The sequence below is a fragment of the Microcaecilia unicolor genome, chromosome 6 (assembly GCF_901765095.1).
Source record: "Microcaecilia unicolor chromosome 6, aMicUni1.1, whole genome shotgun sequence".
NCBI lineage: Eukaryota > Metazoa > Chordata > Amphibia > Gymnophiona > Siphonopidae > Microcaecilia > Microcaecilia unicolor.
Window position 1 is genome coordinate 34,970,256 of NC_044036.1, and position 25,339 is coordinate 34,995,594.

At 43.4% G+C, this 25,339-nt stretch overlaps 1 protein-coding gene across 4 annotated transcripts in view; it reads right to left on the reverse strand.

Annotated features, from left to right (window-relative positions):
* OMA1 (OMA1 zinc metallopeptidase) overlaps positions 1 to 25,339 on the reverse strand; it is a 99,181-nt gene that overhangs the window by 3,745 nt on the left and 70,097 nt on the right. For 3 of the 4 annotated variants that reach the window (XM_030207495.1, XM_030207492.1, XM_030207494.1), the window contains exon 8: positions 14,838 to 14,987. In XM_030207495.1, coding sequence (XP_030063355.1) covers positions 14,838 to 14,987 — 150 coding nt within the window. Of the gene's footprint in view, positions 1 to 7,662; positions 7,766 to 14,837; positions 14,988 to 25,339 lie in introns of all 4 variants that reach the window. The other variant, XM_030207493.1, reaches the window with a different exon arrangement.

The following is a 25,339-nucleotide window of genomic DNA, read 5'->3' on the forward strand; positions in this document are numbered from 1 at the left end:
CATACTGAAGTGAATGCTTTTTCAAGGGCAAAGAAACTTCTATGTCATATTTGTAACCACAGCAACCAGTGGCGTAGCTACGTGGGGCCTGAGGGGGCCTGGGCCCCTGTAGATTTCAGTCGGGACCCCCCTCCCGGCGAACCCGCCCCCGCCTACCTTCGGTTTTGCTGGCGGGGGACCCCAATCCCCGCCAGCCGACGTCCTCTCCGACCGTTCTGCAGTCAGAGTCAGACTCAGAAAAGTCTTCTTCCTTCAACAGTTGCAGGGGGAGGCGGCAATGGCGGCGGGGGGGGGGGGGGGCGGCTAAAATGTGCCCCCTCCCCTCGAGCTCTGGACCCCCCTCCCACGGAAGTCTGGCTACGCCCCTGACAGCAACAGAGTCTTGTTTTATAAGCTTCTGCTGGATGCAGGAAAAGAGCAGATCCAGATCTAAGGTCCAATCAGCAAATTTATTAATGTAAACCATAACATGGTCCATGTTTCGCCATTTCAAGGGCTGCCTCAGGGGTAAAGTACTAAAAACAATAACCACGACCATCAAAACTTCAGGTGATCTTTAAAGACCTATCTGATTTGCAAGGCCTACCCTATTGATCCTACTTAAATGCCTCAGCTCTACAATGCATCTATACATAAATTGCAATGGACATTTTTCTTTCTTATTTCCTTGTCCCTTATTGTACCCATTTACCCCTACCTTACCTGACCCTTTTCTAATTGTATTTGTTTAATACCTACCGTACTTGGCGCTCACCATTACGGTATTTTTGTAAGCCACATTGAGCCTGCTAATATGTGGGAAAATGTGGGATACAAATGTTACAAATAAATAAATAACCACCTATGACTAGGTGGTTTCCATAAAAACATTCATAATCTTTACAACAACAATACAAAGACATTACTCAGCATAAAACATCATACTCGTATTAGTTATAGAATAGCGCGCAAGCAGATGTGTGCGCAAATACAAATTAATGCCAATTAACTTCAATAATTGATTTCTAAGGCCAATTGATTGATCATTAATGGCTTGTTAACCAATTTAGTTGCATGCGCATCTTAGATCCATGCCAAAATTTCAGCAGCATATATAGATCCAGGGGTTTGTGCTGTCGGTGTATACTGAAGTTAGCATAACCAAGGGATAGGTGTGCTCCTTTTTTTGCTGGTTTCTATAACTCTAAAGATATTTAGGCCTATTCTGATTTTTCCTTATGGCATTCTGTTCTAGAGCCAATGATTGCCGCTGACCCATTTTTTTCCATCGCTACTCACTTGCATATGGCCTCACTGTATGCAGTTCCTATAGTATGGGGCTGTTATGACCACAAGCCTCATTCACTGTTCATGCAACCAAAAGTAAAACATCTTGCTGGTTACACACCATTTACTGTAACACCCTGCTTTTCACCTCATCTATGGAATCCTGTCTAAAGGTTGGCTTAAACATAACATAGTAGATGACGGCAGAAAAAGACCTGCATGGTCCATCCAGTCTGCCCAACAAGATAAACTCATATGTGCTACTTTTTGTGTATACCTTACCTTGATTTGTATCTGCCATTGTCAGGGCACAGACCGTATAACTCTGCCTAGCACTAGCCCCGCCTCTACCCACCGGCTCTGCCACCCAATCTCGGTTAAGCTTCTGAGGATTCCTTCCTTCGGAACAGGATTCCTTTATGTTTATCCCACGCATGTTTGAATTCCGTTACCGTTTTCATCTCCACCACATCTCGCGGGAGGGCATTCCAAGTATCCACCACTCTCTCTGTGAAAAAATACTTCCTGACATTTTTCTTGAGTCTGCCCCCCTTCAATCTCATTTCAAGTCCTCTAGTTCTACCGCCTTCCCATCTATGGAAAAGGTTCGTTTGCGGATTAATACCTTTCAAATATTTGAACGTCTGTATCATATCACCCCTGTTTCTCCTTTCCTCCAGGGTATACATGTTCAGGTCAGCAAGTCTCTCCTCATACGCCTTGTAACGCAAATCTCATACCATTCTCGTAGCTTTTCTTTGCACATCCTTAGCAAGATGCGACCTCCAAAACTGAACACAATACTCCAGGTGGGGCCTCACCAACGACTTATACAGGGGCATTAAAACCTCTTTTCTTCTGCTGGTCACACCTCTCTCTATACAGCCTAGCAACCTTCTAGCTACGGCCACCGCCTTGTCACACTGTTACTTAGTCCTAGTTCCTTACATACTAAAGTTGTATTAATGTCCCAATTACAAAGCATCACCTTGACAAATTATGTCTCACAGAGAGGTGGTTAAAAAAAAGAAGACGAAGCCTATTTATTGGCTTGCTTGATTCCTGGTTGTTAATATTTTTTCTTGCAACAAGCTGGGAAGGCTGGATGCGAGCTTGCTTTAATCTACTCAAAAGCTCTTCCCATTATTTCAATGTGATGGATATAAATCACAATATCCTTGAAACCTTAGCCATTCATAGTGACTATTTAGCCATTTATGTACTCTTACACTCACCACCACCCTAACAGCCACCTCTTGGGATGCTTTATATTAACTTGTACTTCTGATGTGGAAGCTTGTTATAGCATCACTGGTAGTGGGAGCCCCTCAAATTCACACAGAAAATCCCCCGAGATCCCATGATAAGGAGTTAATTCATCTTTTAGAAATCCATCAGCACATTCCCTTTCCTACTTATGAAGCAGGACATACACTGGATTGTATTATCGCTATCATGATCTTCATTTGTTCTAACTCGTTTCACGGCTTTTTCATTTTCATGGACGGACCACTTTCTTGTCATCTTTGATTTAGCATCCATTTTACCCAGCAAACATCAGAATAATTTACATATTGTTCTAGAGGCTTGGCTAATATCTATCTTGAAACACTGGCCTCTACTGGGATTGACTTTCTCACCAATTTCGAGACCTTGCCTTTGGTGGACCACGTATGTATTCTGAATTCTGCATTAGAAGCTGTAGCTCCTTTACAGACCCATTCTCCTCCTCATAAGCCTTGCCAGTTGCCACCCTTCAGTTTTTAAAAAGACAAGCCAGGAAGGCGACGAAGGCGCGAGCTGTGGGTAGCTCTAAAGAAATCAAAAGAAGCTACTTTCAGCTGCCCGTGGATGCTTATCACATTTTGGCGGCCACGATGATAAATCTGCCTGCAAAAAAGCAAATTACAAAAAAAAAAAAACGTTGGTGTGTGTTCTCCGAGGTCCACAGGCAGTAACTATAACCGGCCACACAAGTCAAATAGATGTGGCAAAAAGGAACATTATCAATTGAAATGAAGCTGATAAAAGGCAGATGACAACTTTCCCATTCAGCTGTACCTTCTAATGTTCTGATTTACTGAATAAAATGAAGCCCAAGGTTTTCTGTTAGATTCTTTCTTTTGCCAAGTCTCTGTAATTTTAGTGTTTGCCTCCACCATCATTTTTCTTTATTACCACCTGTGCGTCACCTTTCATACAGTAAGTGTCTGCGAAAGACAGAAACAAATGGCCAGTCTCCTCCTACAAATGGTGCCCCACTTCAATTTAAAAACCGTGATCCTATTGTTTTGGAATTGATTGGGCTCCCAGATTCCTACCTAAAGAAACTGAAAAGGACAAAAGAAAAAATAACACCACACAATATATTAAGTGGGATGTTTACAGGGCAGCAAATTCAATGCAACATAAACTTATCCTGAAATTTAAAAAAACAAAAAACCTATATGTATTTTTTTTGTCTATTATTTTATCATTTATATAGCATCTTAAATCAGGGTGCTTTGTCATTAGTTGCCTACTTAGTTCAATGAATCTTGGCGCATAATCACAATTTACTGATTAATTCATGAAGGTTTTCTACCATACGTGTCGTCAATGGGGGAAAAAATTACAAAATAAACAGTATGCAGAAAGCAACTTCCTTTCTGAGGTGGAAATAAGCAAGTAATTATGTTTGTTTAATACAAAGATCCCAAATTGGGCCTTGCTTGATATCCCTTTAAAAGGGATCTGGATGTAGCTCATGCCTTTCTTAGTAGTTCAAGGTGAGATACATTCAACATAGGCGCCGACTCCGTGGGTGCTCGAGCACCCCCAATATTTCACCCACCGGAAGTTCGTTTACCCACCAGAAGTTCGTTCCATCCCTCCGTCCTCCAAATTTTAAAAGTCATCTATTTTACCTCGTCGGGGTTAGGGCGGCAGCAGTGGTAAAAAGCATACAGGCTCGGCTCGGTGCTTAGTTGTTTTCCCTTCTCTGTCTCTCAGCACTGGTCCCGCCCTCATTTCCTGTTTCCGCAAGGGCAGGACCAGAGCTGAGAGACAGAGAAGGGAAAACAACTAAGCACCGAGCCGAGCCTGTATGCTTTTTACCGCTGCTGCCGCCCTAACCTCGATGAGGTAAGATAGATGACTTCTAAAATTCGGAGGGAGGGGGCCTGGAACTCGAAGGGAGGGCGGGAGGAGGGACCCTGTACCCTCCTGTGCGCATGCGTCTGGTAAAACCCGAACATGAAGCACACATTAGCGTCTGTTTTCTGCGGACTAAATATAAGCATTTTTAATTTTTTTTTTTTTTTTTTTTTAGCTTGGATGCTTATATTTAGACGCCAATGTGTGTTTTTTGCTTGGATCTGCTTTTTTCTCATGACCAGCGCTTAAGGGCTTGCACGAGCTTCCTTCTGCTTCCAAAAGCAATTAAAACCAGCAGATGTTGCAGAAAGAATCATGAGAGGAGGGAAAGGGTGAAATGGGACTTGATATACCGCCTTTCTGAGGTTTTTGCAACTACATTCAAAGCGGTTTACATATATTCAGGTACTTATTTTGTACCAGAGGCAATGGAGGGTTAAGTGACTTGCCCAGAGTCACAAGGAGCTGCAGTGGGAATCAAACTCAGTTCCCCAGGACCAAAGTCCACTGCACTAACCACTAGGCTACTCCTCCACTAGCAACATTCCATGTAGAAGCCTGCCCTTGCAGATCAGCAATGCGGCCGCGCAGGCTTCTGTTTCTGTGAGTCTGACGTCCATACGTGCAGGATGTCAGACTCACAGAAACAGAAGCCTGTGCGGCCGCATTGCTGATCTGCAAGGGCAGGCTTCTACATGGAATGTTGCTAGTGGAATGGCAACATTCCATGTAGAATCTCAAATAGTAGCAACAGAATCTCAATAGTAGCAACATTCCCATGTAGAAGCTCAAATAGGGAAAGGGAAATGGGACTTGATATACTGCCTTTCTGAGGTTTTTGCAACTACATTCAAAGCGGTTTACATATATTCAGGTACTTATTTTGTACCAGGGGCAATGGAGGGTTAAGCGACTTGCCCAGAGTCACAAGGAGCTGCAGTGGTAATCGAACTCAGCTCCCCAGGATCAAAGTGCACTGCACTAACCACTAGGCTACTCCTCCAGGAGCATAGGCATCATGAGAAATCTTCTCTTCCAACACCCTAATGCCTGCTCCACCCTGGCATTATTTTTTTGCAGCGATAAGGCAGTTTTGTTTTGGGCACTCTTTTCTGAGCATAGGGGAGGAATACAAATGACCTCATTTACATGAGCTTCACTACATTTGCATGCTATCTGAGCTAGTGCCTGGTGTGCTCATTGTTTCCCGCGCTAGACCCTTCTGAACATTCTGCGCAGGTAAATTGCAGGCACCAGTAGGGTGCTAATGGCCTCTGGCATCCGCGTTTACTTTTAAGCATTGGGGCCTAACAGCCAGCTCAGCAGGGATATGGGAATGGCAACTCAAGGGATGGGGCGGGGGGGTGTGGCACAGCATGCCCATGAAATTATTTCCAGTCCCTCTACATTTACCGCTATCAACACACCTAAACTAAATCTGCCAATCTCTGAAACTTTAAAAATCCTTGGAGTCACTATTGACCGCCACCTAACACTGGAGACTCATGCGAATAACACAACCAAAAAGATGTTCTACTCAATGTGGAAACTGAAAAGAATAAGATCATTCTTTCCAAGATCCGTATTCCGCAGCCTAGTGCAATCACTCGTACTCAGTCATCTGGACTACTGCAACTCACTATGCGCAGGCTGCAAAGAGCAAATACTGCGGAAACTTCAAACAGCCCAGAATACAGCAGCCAGACTCATCTTCGGAAAACCAAAATATGAAAGTGCAAAACCCTTACGTGAGAAACTACACTGGCTCCCACTCAAGGAACGTATCACCTTTAAAGTATGCACCTTAGTTCACAAAATCATTCACGGTGAAGCCCCTGCATACATGTCTGACTTAATAGACCTGCCACCCAGAAACGCTAAAAGATCATCCAGAACTTTCCTCAATCTCCACTTCCCTAATTGCAAAGGCGTAAAATACAAAGTATTGCATGCATCAACCTTCTCCTATATGAGCACGCAGTTCTGGAATACACTACCACGCAACCTGAAAATGATCTACGAATTAACCGACTTCCGCAAACAATTGAAGACTCATCTCTTTGAGAAAATTTATTGCAAGGATCAAAACACATGAAGTCCATACATACTAATAGAAATGCATCAATACACTCCCTTCTGAACTTCTCTTACCCCGTATTTCCACCACACTTCAAACTCCACCCACAGATAAAATGTTATACCCTATGTTCTCTTGAAATTGTTCTATCGCCTTATCTTTTCCCCATTGTAACATCACATGGTTTCCACGCCCTAACGATTTTTGACTTGACTTTGTCTTCCCATAACTCCTCTCAATGTAACCCATAATTGTACTGTAACACACTGAGCCCGCAAATAGGTGGGAAAATGTGGGATACAAATGCAATAAAATAAATACATGTGTGTCTGTTTTGTGTGCACATCTCTGGGTGCAAGTATGTGTATATCTGCATCTCTGGGTGCTTGAAACGGAGAGGAACCAACTTTTCAAAATTATTGGGGGTGCTAAGCCCAGTGAAAATAACTCTTCCCTGGACACATACAAGGAATTTTCTCAAGCACCCACAGAGTCGGCTCCTAAAAAGAGCAATCCCCTAACTGTTATGTTTCAGTGTATCAGTGTTTCTAAGCTGCAAAAGCTGGAACTGGTTAACTCATAGAAATGCATAGGGCCACCTTTTTTTGAGGGGGGGGGGGGGGGCCTCTGGATTTGCCAGTTCCATCTGTTCCATTTTTAAACTCAGTGTCTCTCTCTTTTTTTTTTTAATCAGTTTTTATCTCCATACTAAATCTGGTCCCGTCCCATTACATTTTTTGAGTGTTATTTTGCCCCCCAGGCAGATGGACAGACATTCTTACCCCCTTTTGTATAATTTATTTCCAACATTTGCTTGGAAAGAATAAAAACAGCATACTTCATAAGATTCTTGTTATTTGCTTGTGTCTGATCCAATGTAGCATTTTGCAAAGTTAAAGCACAGAAGACTGATCACAGTACTCAGCCCAGCCATGCATGAGATAGCTCTGCATATATTAAAGACCCTTTGTATGGAAATGGTAATGGTAAAGACTCCTGGATTTGATATACTGCCTTTCTGTGGTACAACCAAAGCAGTTTACATTTATATATGCAGATACTTTCTCTGTCCCCCTAGCAGGTTCATAATTTAAGTTTTTGTATCTGAGGCAATCAAGGGTTCAAAAGCAGCCACAGTGGGAATCAAACCCAGTTCCCCCAGGTTCTCAGCCCACTCCACTAACCTTTAGGCTATTCCTCCAACACCAATCTCTCTCATGCATATTCGCTGTAGTCTCTCATGCATATTCGCTGTAGTAATCTTAAATTCTGACTGGCTAAAAGGGCCTGCAGCAGAGGGTTGACAAGCAAGAAGTAGTGAAAACATTATTCCCAATTGTAGAGGAATTAAATACAAGACCTACTACGCATCCAGTTTCTCCTTTTTGGGCAGCCAGCTTTGGAACGCTCTACCCAGACCAATCCGATTAATAAACGACTTCTTGCCCTTTAGAAAAGTGCGGAAAGCTCATCTCTTTAAGCAAGCCTACCCAAATGCCCCAACCTAATCTCGCCAACTTCCACCCCCAATTCTGTTCTGATTTAAATACCAACCTCCCATCCTTCTCTTTCCATCTCTCCTTAATTTTATCCCTCCTTACCCCTTTTCTCCCAAATTACACTATCCTATCCACCCTCTTTTATCCTAGTCATATATTATCTAGCTCAACTTATCATACATACACTACTAAGCCCAACTTTACATTGTTTTCTACTGTTTTATTAAAATTCTATTAACTTTGTATTTCAAATTACTATGTAAGCCGCATTGAGCCTGCATTATGTGGGAAAGTGCGGGGTACAAATGTAATAATAATTATTATTATTCTGGTTCAGGGGTTTTTAAACAGTGATACCTGCAATGCCAAAGGGTGCAGGAAAAGGTCAAATGTGCGAGCCCTCCAAAACCCACCAAAAACCCACTGTACCTACAAATAGGTGACACCTACAGGCATAAGGGCTAATGTAGTGGTTTACAGTAGCATTTTGGTGGGTTTTGGATGACTCACCATCAATGGCGAGATGTGTACCTGGGAGCTTTATGTGGTCCACTGCAGTGCCCCCTAGGGTGCCTCACTGCTCTTCTGGGATGTCTGTTTGGCCAGTCTGCTAAGAATGCTGGTCCCCCCATACAACCCAATGGCTTGTTTTTGACTTGGGACCTTTTTTTGTTTTCCACCAAAAAAATGGCCCTAAAAGACAGGCACACTGAGCACAAAAATGTCTTGCAAATGGCCATTTTCGAAACAAAGCTGGACGTTTTTCTGGTTTGAAAATGGCCATTCATTACTGGATTTTTGGAAGTTGTTTTTTTTTTGGAAAACGTCTAAAATCGGATTTAGATGTCATATTGAAAATGCCTTTCCAGATCTCTTAAAATCAGCTAAAAGTTACCAAAGTTATATAGGGCCCTGTTTACTAAGATGTGCTAGCATCTAAACGCTAGAGACACACATATATTCCTATGGGTGCCTTTAGCGTGCGCTTAAAACGCTAGCACGCCCTTAGCGCAGCTTAGTAAACAGGACCCATAGTCACTTTGCAGACCCCTCAATTTAGACCCTACCAACCCCACTCGAAAATTTCTGGTTTTCTTATAAAATATTGTCAGCAAGACACTGAATTGGTCCCTATTCACAGACTCTCGATTTTCCTTCTCCCACAGAGAAAATCTCTTCAGGAGTATTCGTTATGTAAGGAAAAATTATGCTCTTACCTGATAATTTCTTTCCTTTAATCATACCAGTTCAGTCCAGACCAATGGGTTATGTCCATCCACCAGCGGAAGGAGACAGAGAAAATAGTTTCAAGTACTTTGCCCTTAAAGGGTATCGTGCAGCCTGGAATCCTCAGTATTTCTAATAGCCAAGAATGGTGCTCTCAACTGCAACAAAGAAAGTACAGGAAACATATCCCACCTTCACTGAATAACATGCAGGCAGTAGACCTCCTGGGTTCTTGCCAACCCAGGGCCGCAGACAACCCATCAAAGAACTAGGTGAGACAGCACTTAGGCTTCAAAGGAAGCCGGTACAATCCACAGGGAAGAAGCAAAATGCAACCACCCAAGGCAGAGTAAAGCGCAGCGCCCAGAGGCAGAGGAAGGCTTGGCACCCAGAGGCACAGCCAGAACCAACGCTCAGAAGCAGGGCAAGGCTCACTCTTCTGAGAAGCAGCCAAACTCGACATCGTGAGACAGAGCAAGGCCAAACTACCGGAGGCAAAATAGGGCACAGCAACCAAAACGGAAATGCGCTCTACAGCAAGAGATGGGGCACAGCCCGACCTCCAGAGCCGGGGCAAGGCCCGACCTCCAAAAACAACAGCTTACCTTACCACAGCTGAAAACAGCATGTCAGAAAAAAACACTGCCAGCCAAAAAATACCAAAACAAACAAAAAAAACTGAAATATACTTGCCCAAAAGAAACCAAAATAGTCCAGCATCTTACCACAGTTAAGTCTGCCGAGTCTCAAGATGCTCGGGCGAGAGCGGGAAGGGACCTAGTAGCACTAAGTATCTCGTAGCTGGAGATGAGGGACCCAGGAACACTGGGTATCATCTTAAGGAAACCCAAGACCGTGTTACCAGCAGACCCCCTTGCTCAACAGCCCCCAGCACAGCAGGAGCCACATAAGCATAAGTACATAAGTAATGCCACACTGGGAAAAGACCAAGGGTCCATCGAGCCCAGCATCCTGTCCACGACAGCGGCCAATCCAGGCCAAGGGCACCTGGCAAGCTTCCCAAACGTACAAACATTCTATACATGTTATTCCTGGAATTTTGGAGTTTTCCAAGTCCGTTTAGTAGCGGTTTATGGACTTGTCCTTTAGGAAACCGTCCAACCCCTTTTTAAACTCTGCTAAGCTAACCGCCTTCACCACTTTCTCCGGCAACGAATTCCAGAGTTTAATTACACGTTGGGTGAAGAAAAACTTTCTCCGATTTGTTTTAAATTTACTACACTGTAGTTTCATCGCATGCCCCCTAGTCCTAGTATTTTTGGAAAGCGTGAACAGACGCTTCACATCCACCTGTTCCACTCCACTCATTATTTTATATACCTCTATCATGTCTCCCCTCAGCCGTCTCTTCTCCAAGCTGTATAGCCCTAGCCTCCTTAGTCTTTCTTCATAGGGAAGTCGTCCCATCCCCGCTATCATTTTAGTTGCCCTTCGCTGCACCTTTTCCAATTCTACTATATCTTTCTTGAGATGCGGAGACCAGAATTGAACACAATACTCAAGGTGCGGTCGCACCATGGAGCGATACAACGGCATTATAACATCCTCACACCTGTTTTCCATACCTTTCCTGATAATACCCAACATTCTATTTGCTTTCTTTGCCGCAGCAGCACACTGAGCAGAAGGTTTCAGTGTGTTATCGACGACGACACCCAGATCCCTTTCTTGGTCCGTAACTCCTAACGTGGAACCTTGCATGACGTAGCTATAATTCGGGTTCTTTTTTCCCACATGCATCACCTTGCACTTGCTCACATTAAACATCATCTGCCATTTAGCCGCCCAGTCTCCCAGTCTCGTAAGGTCCTCTTGTAATTTTTCACAATCCTGTCGCGATTTAACGACTTTGAATAACTTTGTGTCATCAGCAAATTTAATTACCTCGCTAGTTACTCCCATCTCTAAATCATTTATAAATATATTAAAAAGCAGCGGTCCTAGCACGGACCCCTGAGGAACCCCACTAACTACCCTTCTCCATTGTGAATACTGCCCATTTAACCCCACTCTCTGTTTCCTATCCTTCAACCAGTTTTTAATCCACAATAGGACATTTCCTCCTATCCCATGACCCTCCAATTTCCTCTGTAGCCTTTCATGAGGTACCTTGTCAAACGCCTTTTGAAAATCCAGATACACAATATCAACCGACTCCCCTTTGTCCACATGTTTGTTCACTCCTTCAAAGAATTGAAGTAAATTGGTCAGGCAAGATTTCCCCACACAAAAGCCATGCTGACTTGGTCTCAGTAATCCATGTCCTCGGATGTGCTCTGTAATTTTGTTTTTGATAATAGCCTCTACCATTTTCCCCGGCACCGACGTCAGACTCACCGGTCTATAATTTCCCGCATCTCCCCTGGAGCCTTTTTAAAAAATGGGCGTTACATTGGCCACCCTCCAATCTTCCGGTACCACGCTCGATTTTAAGGATAAGTTGCATATCACTAGCAGTAGCTCCACAAGCTCATTTTTCAGTTCTATCAGTACTCTAGGATGAATACCATCCGGTCCAGGAGATTTGCTACTCTTTAGTTTGCCGAACTGCCCATTTACGTCCTCCAGGTTTACTGTGAAGTCAGTAAGTTTCTCCGACTCGTCCGCTTGAAATACCATTTCCGACACCGGTATCCCACCCAAATCTTCCTCAGTGAAGACCGAAGCAAAGAATTCATTCAGTCTCTCCGCTACGTCTTTGTCTTCCTTGATCGCCCCTTTTACCCCTCGATCATCCAGCTTTTAATATACCGAAAAAAATTTTTACTATGTTTTTTTGCCTCTAATGCTATCTTTTTTTCATACTCCCTCTTGGCAGCATAAAATGTTTTGTACTTTTTGGGATCTTGCCAGGTATTTGTGACCTGGATTGGCCACTGTTGGAAACAGGATGCTGGGCTTGATGGACCTTTGGTCTGTCCCAGTATGGCAATACTTACAGTGGTGGAAATAAGTATTTGATCCCTTGCTGATTTTGTAAGTTTGCCCACTGACAAAGACATGTGCAGCCCATAATTGAAGGGTAGGTTATTGGTAACAGTGAGAGATAGCACATCACAAATTAAATCCGGAAAATCACATTGTGGAAAGTATATGAATTTATTTGCATTCTGCAGAGGGAAATAAGTATTTGATCCCCCACCAACCAGTAAGAGATCTGGCCCCTACAGACCAGGTAGATGCTCCAAATCAACTCGTTACCTGCATGACAGACAGCTGTCGGCAATGGTCACCTGTATGAAAGACACCTGTCCACAGACTCAGTGAATCAGTCAGACTCTAACCTCTACAAAATGGCCAAGAGCAAGGAGCTGTCTAAGGATGTCAGGGACAAGATCATACACCTGCACAAGGCTGGAATGGGCTACAAAACAATCAGTAAGACGCTGGGCGAGAAGGAGACAACTGTTGGTGCCATAGTAAGAAAATGGAAGAAGTACAAAATGACTGTCAATCGACAAAGATCTGGGGCTCCACGCAAAATCTCACCTCGTGGGGTATCCTTGATCATGAGGAAGGTTAGAAATCAGCCTACAACTACAAGGGGGGAACTTGTCAATGATCTCAAGGCAGCTGGGACCACTGTCACCACGAAAACCATTGGTAACACATTACGACATAACGGATTGCAATCCTGCAGTGCCCGCAAGGTCCCCCTGCTCCGGAAGGCACATGTGACGGCCCGTCTGAAGTTTGCCAGTGAACACCTGGATGATGCCGAGAGTGATTGGGAGAAGGTGCTGTGGTCAGATGAGACAAAAATTGAGCTCTTTGGCATGAACTCAACTCGCCGTGTTTGGAGGAAGAGAAATGCTGCCTATGACCCAAAGAACACCGTCCCCACTGTCAAGCATGGAGGTGGAAATGTTATGTTTTGGGGGTGTTTCTCTGCTAAGGGCACAGGACTACTTCACCGCATCAATGGGAGAATGGATGGGGCCATGTACCGTACAATTCTGAGTGACAACCTCCTTCCCTCCGCCAGGGCCTTAAAAATGGGTCGTGGCTGGGTCTTCCAGCACGACAATGACCCAAAACATACAGCCAAGGCAACAAAGGAGTGGCTCAGGAAGAAGCACATTAGGGTCATGGAGTGGCCTAGCCAGTCACCAGACCTTAATCCCATTGAAAACTTATGGAGGGAGCTGAAGCTGCGAGTTGCCAAGCGACAGCCCAGAACTCTTAATGATTTAGAGATGATCTGCAAAGAGGAGTGGACCAAAATTCCTCCTGACATGTGTGCAAACCTCATCATCAACTACAGAAGACGTCTGACCGCTGTGCTTGCCAACAAGGGTTTTGCCACCAAGTATTAGGTCTTGTTTGCCAGAGGGATTAAATACTTATTTCCCTCTGCAGAATGCAAATAAATTCATATACTTTCCACAATGTGATTTTCCGGATTTAATTTGTGATGTGCTATCTCTCACTGTTACCAATAACCTACCCTTCAATTATGGGCTGCTCATGTCTTTGTCAGTGGGCAAACTTACAAAATCAGCAAGGGATCAAATACTTATTTCCACCACTGTATGTACTTGGGATTCTGAATGGAATCTTGCTACTCTTTGGGGTTCTACATGGAATGTTGCTACTCTGAGATTCTGCATGGAATCTTGTCACGCTTTAGGATTCCAGAATCTTGCTACTCTTTGGGGTTCTACATGGAATGTTGCTACTCTTTGGGGATCTTGCCAGGTACTTGTGACCTGGATTGGCCACTGTTGGAAACAGGATGCTGGGCTTGATGGACCTTTGGTCTGTCCCAGTATGGCAATACTCATGTACTTATGTATTTAGGATTCTGAATGGAATCTTGCTACTCTTTGAAAGTCTGCATGGAATCTTGTTATTCTTTAGAATTCTAGAATCTTGCTATTCTTCGCAGTTGTACATGGAATGTTGCTACTCTTTGGGTTTCTGCAAGGTACTTGTGATCTGGATTGGCCACTGTTGGAAACAGGATGCTGGGCTTGATGGACCTTTGGTCTGTCCCAGTATGGCAATACTCATGTACTGAGGATTCCAGGCTGCACGATACCCTTTAAGGGCAAAGTACTTAAAACTATTTTCTCTGTCTCCTTCTGTTGGTAGATGGACATAACCCATTGGTCTGGTATTGATGACAAGGAATGATATGTTACTACATGAACAATGAACACATACACACGTGTGCTAACCCCTTTTAAAAGAGATCTGAAAACACTTATTTGAACAAGCGTTTGTACAGGAAAGCAACAACACACTTCAGAGTCTTTAAGTAAAATTTTTAAACTAGAAAAATAAAAGAGAAGATGAGATTGAAGACATCGAAGGACTACTACTACTACTACTTGACATTTCTAAAGCGCTACTAGGGTTACGCAGCGCTGTACAATTTAACATAGAAGGACAGAGAGTACGTTATTAAACAATGACTGACTGTTAGGAAATATTTTTGATAAGTGTTTTTAAACATTGTTTTTGTAAGGATATGTTATGCTTTTTTTAAATATATAATGAATGTTTTGATGTGTTATCAAACGATGTAAACAAACGTGTACTCCTGAACAGATAAATAAAGTTGGTCTGACAAAAAAACAAAACAAAATCACATTCTTCCAAGTGCTCACCTCAGGTATGAGCCTGTCCAAACGCTTTGCACGCTTCCCATGGGAGGGGTGTGTGGAGACCCATTCTGGTAATTGAGGTTGCCCTTTCACTGCCTCCAACAACTCCAACTGTTGCCAGAATACTGAACTTGCTCTCACATCTACGCAGGCCTGAAAGAAAAGAAGACAAGCTAATCTAACACAACATTAATCATGCATAAACATTACTATTTTTGTCACATACTAGGAACATGCAGAAAGAAAGAAAAACTCCAGGAGCAGAAGAGAAACGGTAACAGAACGTTTACTCTGCAAGTGGTAGGAGTTGCAATATAGAGAAGGGATACCTGCAATGCTGTGGTTCTGGCTACATAAATTTGGTCTGACTCACAGAGAAGTAGCTTAGTGGGTTTTTCAGATTTGGATTTAGCTCACATCTTTTCAGTAGTAGTTATATTTTCCTGTCCCTGGAGGGCTCACAATCTAAGTTTGTAACCTGAGGCAATGGAGGGTTAAGGGGTCCTTTTACAAAGGCGCGCTAGCGTTTTTAGTGTGCACTAAACGCTAGAGACACCCATAGAAATATATGGGTGTCTCTAATGTTTAGCATGTGCTTATTTTTAGCGCACGCTAAAAATGCTAGCGTGCCTTTGTAAAAAGGACCTCTAAAAGACTTGCTCAAGATCACAAGGAGCAGCAGCAGGATTTGAACCTGGCTTCCCTGGTTGTTTTTCAGACCTATGATGACTTTTTTGACCAAACACATTGTCGTGTGGTGTTGAACCTCAGTATTATTGATAAGGTACATCACAAGCTGAAAGCCTGTGAGGGAATCAGTGGAACCGCTAGATCATGTTGGAGCAAAAGGGGCACTCAGGGAGGACAAGACCATAACGAAGAGACTGAATGAATTTTTTTGCTTCGGTCTTTACAGAAGATGATGCAAGAGATCTACATGTACCAGAAATGGTTTTCAAGGGTGATGGTGCGGAGGAACTGGAAAAAATCTCAGTGAATCTGGAAGAGGTACTGAGCCAAATTGACAAATTAAAGAGTAGTATATCACCTGGACTGGATGGCACACACCCTAGGGTATTGAAAGAACTCAAACATGAAACTGATGATCTGTTGTTAGTGATCTGTAACTTGTCGTTAAAATTGGAGGGTGGCCAATGTGACATCAATTTTTTAAAAGGGTTCCATGGGTGATCGGAGAAATTACAGACCAGTGAGCCTGACTTCAGTACTGGGCAAAATAGTGGAAACTATTATAAAGAATAAAATTACTGAACACATAGACAAACTTGGTATAGTGGGATAGAGCCAAGGGAAATCTTGCCTCACCAATTTGCTTCATTTCTTTGAAGGCGTAAACAAACATGTCGATAAAGGTGAGCTGGTTGATGTAGTGTATTTAGATTTTCAGAAAGCTTTTGACAAAGTTCTACATGAGAGACTCCTGAGAAAATTAAAGAGTCATGGGATAGGAAGTAATGTTCTGTTCTGGATTAGGAATTGGTTATTGGACAGAAAATAGAGAATAGGGTTAAAATGGACATTTTTCTCAATGCAGGAGGGCAAATAGTGGATTGCCGCAGAGATCTGTACTGGGACTGGTGCTATTTAAAATATAAATGATTTTGAAACTGGAAAGACAAGTGAGGTGATTAAATTTGCAGATGACACAAAACAATTCAAAGTTGTTAAAAACACATGTGGACTGTGAAAAATTGCAGGGAGACCTTAGGAAACTGGAAGACTAGGCATCCAAATGGCAGATGAAATTTAATGTGGACAAAAGCAAAGTGATGCACATTGGAAACAATAATTTGAATCATAGTTACTTGATGCTAGGGTCCACCTTGGGAGTCACCAAGAAAGATCTAGGTGTCATTGTAGACTATATGCTGAAATCTTCAGCCCAGTGTGTGTGACGGTGACCAAAAGCAAACAGGATGCTAGGAATTGGGATGGCAAATAAAAACAAGAATACTATAATTCCTTTGTAGCGCTCCATGGGGTGACCTCACTTTGATTATTACGTTCAACTCTGGTTGCCATATCTCAAAAAAAGATACAGCGGAATTAGAAAAGGTTCAAAGAAGAGTGACCAAAATGATAAAGGAGGTGGAATTCCTCTCTTATGAAGAAAGGCTAAAGAGGTTAGGGCTCTTCAGCTTGGAAAAGAGACAGAGGAGGGAAGATATGATTGAGGTCTACAAAATCCTGAGTGGTGTAAAACGAGTAGAAGTGAATCGATTTTTTACTCTTTCAAAATGAACAAAGACTAGGGGACACTCAATGAAGTTACATGGAAATATTTTTTCGCTGAATGAATAGTTAAGCTCTGAAACTCATTGCCAGAAGATGTGGTAACAGCGGATAGCATATTTGGGTTTACAAAAGGTTTTGACAAGTTCCTGGAGGAAAAGTCCATAGTTTTCTATTGAGATAGACATGGGGAAGCCACTGCTTGACCTGGGATTGGTAGCATGGAATGTTGCTAGTATTTGGGTTTCTGCGGTACTTGTGACCTGGATTTACACTGTTTGAAACAGGTCTGACCCAGTTGTCTATTCTTATGTTCCTAACTATGCTTATATCCCAGTATACTTTATCAGGATTTCAAAAAGTGGGGGGAATCCCTGAAAAGATGACACCTCAGCATATTCCTCTATTTGGCATTAGCACCTTTAAAAAGAATAGGTTCAAACTGCTGTACACTACAAAACAGGAGATTCAGGTTTGATTCCAAAACTCTAGAGAGGAATCCTATGCAAGGATGACACCTATGCGTTAGACTTTGGGTGCAGGGTTCCAAACGGAATCGTGTTCTGTGGCTTTGTAAGCTCTTTGAGCAGGGACTGTCTTTCTTCTATGTTTGTGCAGCGCTGCGTATGCCTTGTAGCGCTATAGAAATGCTAAATAGTAGTAGTAGTAGTAGTATCCATGCAAATTCTTTCGCTGTTATGGTTGCCTTATAGAGGGGAAGGCCATGGAAATTATAAACATGGGGAGGAAAAACCTAGGTTAAACTGTTTTCCCGTGCCCAGAGTATATAGTACTGTGTCATTTTAAAAAGGCCAAAATATGCCTTGTAAGTTATGCTATCTATAATTTACGCAGTGCTGCATGCCATGGATGTTTTGTATTCTGCTCAGAAGCACCCCTATCTCCCTGCTGAGTCTGGCAGGAAGCTCAGAGCTATCACAGTGGCTTCCTGAAGGGCTAAGCAGGGAGCCTAATGGATGAGAGTCCAGGAAAACAACTTTTTATTAAATGAACAGAATGCTGTAATTTAGGGCTATCTATCCCTACAAGCATGAAGCCTGGTTACCTGGCACAATCTCAGACAGCATCAGAATGCAGGGAAGCACAGCAGAGACAGGGGAAGAATTGTAAAGCTGAGCTCTTTACAACTGGTGTGGCTGGGTCCAATGGACTTGATCTTTATCCGCAGGTCAGCCCTTGACTAGTAAGTTAGTACACATGCTTTATCCTTCCCTCTGCCATTGCTTATATCCCCCCTTTTATATTTTTATTACAGTTCCATTTCTCCCTCTCCCTACTGTTTTTCCCCCATGTTATTTCTACTTTTCTTTCTCTCTTTTACTGAATTTTTAGATTTGTAAGCCACATAGATATAAGTTTATGACTTGCGGGATGGAGTGGAGGAGTGGCCTAGTGGTTAGGGTGGTGGACTTTGGTCCTGGGGAACTGAGGAATTGAGTTCGATTCCCACTTCAGGCACAGGCAGCTCCTTGTGACTCTGGGCAAGTCACTTAACCCTCCACTGCCCCATGTAAGCCGCATTGAGCCTGCCATGAGTGGGAAAGCGCAGGGTACAAATGTAACAAAAATAGATAGATACTATTGGAGATTCTACATGGAATGTTGCTACTATTGGAGATTCTACATGGAATGTTGCTACTATTGAGATTCTGTTGCTACTATTGGAGATTCTACATGGAACGTTGCTATTCCACTACTACTACTACTACTACTATTTGACATTTCTATAGCGCTACTAGGGTTACGTAGCGCTGTACAATATAACTAGCAACATTCCATGTAGAAGGCTGCGCAGGCTTCTGTTTCTGTGAGTCTGACGTCCCGCACGTACGTGCAGGACGTCAGACTCACAGAAGCAGAAGCCTGCGCGGCCACATTGGTGATCTGCAAGGGCCGACTTCTACATGGAATGTTGCTAGTGGAATAGCAACATTCCATGTAGAATCTCAAATAGTAGCAACGGTGGAGGAGTGGCCTAGTGGTTAGGGTGGTGGACTTTGGTCCTGAGGAACTGAGTTCGATTCCCACTTCAGGCACAGGCAGCTCCTTGTCACTCTGGGCAAGTCACTTAACCCTCCATTGAGCCTGCCATGAGTGGAAAAGCGCGGGGTACAAATGTAACAAACAAAAAAAATAAACTTCAAACTTGACATGTTCTAGGTAACTTCTAAGACTGCAAGGGCAAAGGGCTATTTCAAATTGATTTTTTTTTCAAAAATTTAGCAACACATTTCTTGGTTTGCATTTCTGTAGTTATTAGCGCTTATGAAATGGTTGAGAATAAACAAACACTAGCAGGGACCAGCAAAACATTTGTGGTCAAATTAGTACCACAACACAAGACTTCGGATATTCTTATACCAAAATATTTAACAGGACGTCAGGGAGGGACACAGATTCAGAGGGGAAAAAAGGATCAGGACTGGGGAAAGGGAGGTTTCCTGCCCTCTGCTCCATTCCCTCATATTCCCACACAATCTCCCACTCCCTAACTCCAGTCCCTTTTCTCTACTTTTCAATCCCCTTCCCTGTTGCCCTCTCCCTCCAAACACAATGACTAGTATTGTTTCAAATACACACCTTTTCCTGATGTCAATCCCTCTTTCTAACATATACCATGGCATTAATTAGCTCTTTCATACATATACACAGTAGATCTGCCATAATTTTCTCCTTTTATGATCCTTTCTTACCAAGCCTCAAGATGATCTGTCGCTCTCACCACCCAAACCAAGATCCTGTAGCTCATTTTTCTCACTCCCAGTTTCCCCATTCAATTTTCTTCAACTGATCTCCTGTCACACTCCCCAGCCACCATTAATCTCCTCTCTCATGTGTTCTCCTGTTGCCCACTACTCGTGGTCTGCGCAGTTCCTATAGCACCTCCCACTTGCCCCAATGCATACCGGCCACAGCCCAACTGTACCAAAACAGAATGTGGTCCATGTTCTGGAATTTATCATTTCTGATATTCATTGCCAATGCACCGATGCCAATGTTGCTGCCACGGCTGTAGCTCACCTTCCCAGGAATGCAGCTTGCCCTTAGCATCACTCATTCATTGCACATTGCTGGCAGTCCTTCATCATATCTTATTTCAATACCATTAGCATGCAGATCAAGGCAACTCCAAGCACCCCATGGCCAAACTCTACTTAAGTACATAAGTGTTGCCATACTGGGACAGACCAAAGGTCCATCAAGCCCAGCATCCTGTTTCCAACAGTGGCCAATCCAGGTCACAAATACCTGGCAAGATCCCATGCATGCATGTTCAAGACAAGACAAAAAAACAACCCTGTAAGTTGTAAGATACGGCCAGTATGTGGCCACTGACAGTACTGCAGACTCATGTCTCCCATTGGATTAACAGACTGAAGTTCGGCACATAATTATCAGGTGACTCGGAATCACAGGCAGTGGAATGGGGCCAATTTTATTGTCCCCCCACATTAACAACCACCAGGAAATCTGAGGGATAGAGTTTGGTTTGTTTAGCCTTGCCAAGCAAAAATATGTTCTGCTAACCCTATTTTGAATCACAGACCACTCGTACACAATGCCAACAGCCTTAAGGTATTCATCATTAACAATGAGGATGAGCTTTACAAGGGAATATGTCTTTCTGTAATTAAGTTGCGAGACACAGAGATAAAGAAATGTCGGTGATTAATATATAAATAGCTGCCTGGCTTGAAATAATATTGTAAGTTAAACAGGTGGTGTGTATGTGTCTGTATGAGAGACAGGGAAACTTCGATTAATTTAATGAATAGTAGTGCCATCTGGTTCCGAGTTACTGACCTTGGAGGAATTTAGACAACAGAGCTGACACTGGAAGCAGAGTAATAACACAGATGTGACTTAGAAGGGTTACTGTAATGTTGCGGAGTAGCACTGTTGTGCTTACAGCTCTGTAACTGCTACCAGTGTTAAGAACCTCTCTTCAGGGAAGTAGAGCACAGATAAGAGTAATATTTTTCATTAAAGGGATGCTGTCAGGGTTTGCAAAAAAAATAAGCCAAGTGAAGGGATGCAGAAAAATTAAAACACTTTTCCAGTGGACTGTCTTAACCCCTTGGTGAATTATACCTTGGGAGGATACTTCTCAAAAGCTAGCTGTAAATGTTTTAAATGAGTCCTAGACAAAGGCATCACCTACAGCAGACTTTTGAACCTTTATTTCTACTATCCAAACACATGAACTACATGGATGTCGTCAGCTGAAACTCTTCAAGAGCTTATTAGGACGGAGCAAGTTTTGCAGCTGTAGTACACAGGAAAATGAAATAAATAAATACAGGGACCTTTTACCATGCAAACAAGGTAGAGCAGAAATGTTTGAAAGCATTTTGTGATATTTTGCCTATGTGCACTGACCTGTTACCAATTTTTAAAAAAAATATTGTCAGAAGAGGGCTATTCATGGATGGAAAGTAAGCGTGGAAGCGTTAAACCAGCTAATGAATCATACTTAATTCACAGTCAATGGCTAACAAAGAGTTAATGCAGAGTGCTCCCGCATTAACTCTATACTGATAACATGAACTAATGAAAATATTAATCACCACAATATCCGCTGCATCAAAACGACATTAATATAACCTGTATAGGATACAGTGTTATGGTTAACAGGAAAAAAGGCCTCAAAGAGCTCACAGATCTTAATGGAACTGTTCGAGGTGAAACGGATCACCAGATCCTACCTTCATCATCGGCCAAAAACTTTTTGATGTGCAAATTTCCTGTCACTGTAGCTAGTCACAACTTTACTATTGGATAGAGTATCTAGTTCTTTCAGAAACGCTAATGTTTTAAAGGCACCAGCACTTATCTTTAGCGGTGGTGCTCCTGAGTCACGTTGCCTCAGTGCTTTACTATGGTCTCTCTGGACTCATGTGCCGAGCCGACGATGGCCAGCGTTTCGCAAGGCTGCTTCAGGGTCTCGGTACCACATGGGAGAGTAAACAGCACAGCTTCTCAAAGCATTTCTGGTCATTTTGGCCGATGATGAAGGTAGGATCTGGTGATCCATTTCAGCTCAAACAGTTCCATTAAGATCTGTGAGCACTTTGAGGCCTTTTTTCCTGTTAACAATAACACTGTATCCTATACAGGTTATATTAATGTCGTTTTGATGCAGCGGATATTGTGGTGATTGACAGATAGTTTAGCATATCTGCACCCGGAGAGTTTAATTGAGTCTAATGAAAATATTATCCTATGACTTGCAATAAGGAGAAATTAGGTCTTACTGATAATTTTCTTTTCATTAGTCCTTCCCACTATTCCAGAACCTGTGGGATAGTTGTGTCCATCAACCAGCAGGTGGAGATAGAGAACTGAAAACTAAGCTGAGACATCTCTCCCTTGGCATCCAGTCCAGCTCTTCAGTATATGCATGCAAACAGTAAGGAGAAACTCCGAATAAACACAAGCACCTTAAACAACTCGATAACTCAACACTAACCGGACGAGCCAACATGTGTGGAGACCCTTCTTATCTCTGGAGACAACGTGTAGAGAACAAGAAATATGCAGGAAGCACCATGCAAGGTGACAGTCATTATCTGACCTATTACTTTGCACCGACTAAACATCTCAGAAACCTCGGGCGAGCCTTTGGAATATTGGGAAGGACTAATGGAAAGAAAATGATCATAGCTTCCCATTATTCCAGAACCTGTGGGATGTTTCCCTACAGTGGGTGGAATCTTGGCACCGCTGCCCATCTGAGGACCGCAGCCCTCAAACTGGCTACCGAGCACACCACGTCGTCTGCCCTGCTGCGCTTGGCAAAGGTATGCAGCGTTGACCTGTCGCCACCGCCTTGCAAATATTCACTGAAAACAGTAAGGTAGTCTCCACCAGGATGTCTCTGTACATTCTTCCACTGTTAGAAGAGAAGCGTGGACCAGCCTTGCATCACTGTGAAACTTGGAAGGCACTGGGTGCTCTAGTTGACTGAGAGGAAGACTTCCTGTTCACACAAAAGGAAGATTAGCATGCCTGAAAGTGGGACAAATATTGCTGATAACCAGGCTAGTACTGTCTGCTGTCCTGAAATCGAGATCGAAAGCCCCTTGAAGATGGGCAACCAGAGGCTTTCAGTTTATCCTCCGGCAATCACTGTGGCTTAGTTTCCCCCAGTTCTTTCACCAAGTTACTGAGATCTTCTCCAAATAGCCACTTGACATGAAAGGGAAGTTTAGACATCAATTTGATGCTGCATCCGTTGCCCAATGCTGCAATCAGAGTTGCCAAAGTACTTTGACAGCCAAAGACCTACTGTGGGCCATAACCCATAACATGTGAAATAGCAGCTGCCAAGAAAGTCAACCCCGCTTCGAGCTGGGCGTTATGGCAACCATCTTGTGTTGTGCTCTATGCATGATCAGACAGAGGATGTTTTGCGCTGCCAGTTGGATCTGACAAAATGGTGCCCGTTCCCGTGTTCTCTTGCATCAAACTGTGCACCAGCTCTTCCGGAGAACTCAAAGTCCCTGGCATTTTCAGATGCTGCGCCAACTCCGAAGACATGCAGCCGCTGACCGTTTTCCCCATGTCCCGCGGGATTCCCAGCTTGAATGCACTGCAATACTCCAACACCAGCTGGTGGGTCCCACAGCAGGAAAACCACCCAACTGACTCTGTGGGAGTTGCCATTCACCCCATTTGGCACAAGCGCAGTACAACGAAGTCCCAAAAAGTAAGTCAGGTCTCCCCCCTGCACCAAGCAGAACTTGTAGCCCTCCAAGCAGTTCCGAGTCAAATTTTAGTTGGACTTACCACTGCCGGCTGCACCCCCAAAGCTCACAGTCTACTCCTTACTGGCCTCCCACTTAGCCATCTATCCCCCCTTCAATCTGTTCAGAACTCTGCTGCACGTCTTATATTCCACCTGAACCGATATACTCATATTACCCCTCTTCTCAGGTTACTTCACTGGCTTCCAATCAGATACCGCATACAGTTCAAACTTCTCCTTCTTACCTACAAATGCACTCAGTCTGCAGCCCCTCATTACCTCTCTACCCTCATTTCCCCTTACGTTCCCGCCCGTAACCTCCGCTCACAAGACAAATCCCTCCTCTCAGTACCCTTCTCCACCACCGCCAACTCCAGGCTCTGCTCATTCTGCCTCGCCTCACCCTATGCTTGGAATCAACTTCCTGAGCCCTTATGCCAAGCCCCCTCCCTACCCATCTTCAAATCCTTGCTCAAAGCCCATCCCTTCAATGTTGCTTTCAGCACCTAACCTTTATACCTTTCAGGAAATCTAGACTGCCCCTATTTGACTGACTGTACATTTGTCCTTTAGATTGTAAGCTCCTTTGAGCAGGGACTGTCCTTCAATGTTAAATTGTACAGCGCTGCGTAACCCTAGTAGCGCTTTAGAAATGTCAAGTAGTAGTAGTAGTCTCCACAAGTCTTATCCCAGATGAGAATCAGGACTGCTCTCCAGTAAACCTCTTTCCTTCGCCCCTTTTTATTTTTTTTTAGTTAAGTGCTGTTAAAGGGGAGCTCCACAGGAAACAGGGGAGAGGTGAAGGGAGAGAAGACATAAATTCATGGGTCATCAGAGACGGGGATCAGAAGACCTCCAGATATGACTCTGCAGACTCAAGACACCCACACAGCTCAACTTGAGAACAGCTGACCAACTAGACCAGGAGCAAATCACTCAGAACCAGAGGCTGAAAAGTGTGTCCATCCACCCGCTGGAAATGAAAATGGCGAGGAGCTGGACTGGATGCTAAAAGCGATATGTCTCAGCTTAGTTTTCTGTTCTCTATCTCCACCTGCTATTTGATGGACACAACTATCCCACAAGTTCTGGAATAGTGGGAAAGCTACATAAATGGAACACATTAAAAAAAAATCCCCCCACAAGTGCTGCGTTACATTTGGGATTAAATCTCACTTTAAACCCAGATTCTATCAAATTTTAGTGAAAGGGTCCCTAAATAAACAAAAACCAAGGAATTAAAGACGGGGGGGGGGGGGGCGGGAAAGGATTACAGTTCTTCAGAACAGTTACAAAAATAATGCAATTAACATACACTGAAAAAATAATTAAATGTAGCTTTTACTAAAACTTTAAGGGTCCGATATTCATCCGGTGGCCATCAGCATTTTGTTGACTGTCACCAATGCTAAATCCAGAAATTCAATGCCTGACCATGTTCGTTCAAGGGAATTGAATTTCTGGATTTGCAGAGCCAGCTAAC